At 42.4% G+C, this 1,163-nt stretch overlaps 1 protein-coding gene across 1 annotated transcript; it reads left to right on the top strand.

The window, feature by feature from the left end:
• Positions 1-223: 223 nt before the first annotated feature.
• On the top strand, positions 224-571 carry LOC141819583 (ABC transporter F family member 5-like; the record flags this gene model as incomplete). The annotated part of the gene is made up of 1 exon (XM_074706836.1): positions 224-571. A coding segment is annotated over exon 1 (348 nt), but the record flags the coding sequence as incomplete, so codon positions are not given.
• Between the last annotated feature and the right edge of the window lie 592 nt (positions 572-1,163).

Raw genomic sequence — 1,163 nt, 5'->3', positions numbered from 1 at the left:
CGAATACCGGGGCGTCAAGCGTATCAGTCGGGGGTTAGGTTGAGAAAACATCAGCAAAAGCTTTAAAGGTGTGACATTGCTGAAGGACGTCAGCTGGGAGGTCAAGAGAGGGGAGAAAGTGGGCCTTGTTGGAGTTAACGGTGCCGGGAAAACTACCCAATTGAGGTAGATTGCTGGACTGGAGGAGCCTGACTCGGGGAATGTGATTAAAGCGAAGGAAAATATGAAGATTGCGTTCTTGAGCCAGGAGTTCGAGGTTTGCCCTAGCAGGACAGTCAAGGAAGAATTTTTGAACGCATTTAAGGAAGAGATGGAGGTCGCGCAGAGGTTGGAAAAGGTACAGAAGGCGTTGGAGAGCTCGATAGAGGATCTGTCCTTGATGGGGAGGCTATTGGATGAATTGGATTTGCTCCAAAGAAGAGCTCAGGATCTAGACCTAGATGAAATAGATGTAAATATTAGTAAGTTAATGCCCGAGCTTGGATTTGTGCCAGAGGATTCAGATCGGTTGGTAGTTTCATTCAGCAGTGGATGGCAGATGAGAATGTCTCTTGGGAAAATTCTACTTCAGGTAAGGGTGTCTGTATGCTGTGCATTTTCATTTTACTGGAAAAGGAAACACATTTACTAAAGAAATTCTTGCATGTTGAATAAATTCAACCTCATGGATTTTTGAGTTTGTCTTTGCTAATATAAAAGTTTTAGTGTTAAAAATTGAATGTGAAGCTGTTCAGTGGCGTAAACTTGTTAAAGATTATGTTTGGATCTTCTGTTTATTGGCAGGTGAAATTTTGCTGTACATGATTTAAAGACCTAACTTAAACAATGTTTTGCCAAACATCAAAAAGGGAGAGATTGTTGGTGCAATCTTTGCCCCCAAGTGCATTGAGTTTCAATGTTTGGCTAAACTATGTTTGAAGTTAGGCAATACTTGTGATCTAACATGTGTGATGCAAGTTTGCAAAAGTCAAGCGTAGTCTTGGCAAAGGAAAGTCCAAGTGGGTAGTCTTGGCAAAGCAAAAGTCCAAGTGGGTAGTCTTGGCAAAGCAAAAGTCCAAGTGGGAAGTCTTGGCAAATCAAAAGTCCAAGTGGGAAGTCTTGGCAAGGAAAAGTCCAAGTGGGTAGTCTTGACAAGCAAAAGTCCAAGTGGGTAGTCTTGGCAA

Source organism: Curcuma longa, unplaced genomic scaffold (genome assembly GCF_044706935.1).
Source record: "Curcuma longa cultivar G26 ecotype Majalengka, Jawa Barat unplaced genomic scaffold, ITB_CL_G26_1.1 contig_9214, whole genome shotgun sequence".
Classification (NCBI taxonomy): Eukaryota; Viridiplantae; Streptophyta; class Magnoliopsida; order Zingiberales; family Zingiberaceae; genus Curcuma; species Curcuma longa.
This window is presented reverse-complemented; position numbering and strand designations above follow the sequence as displayed.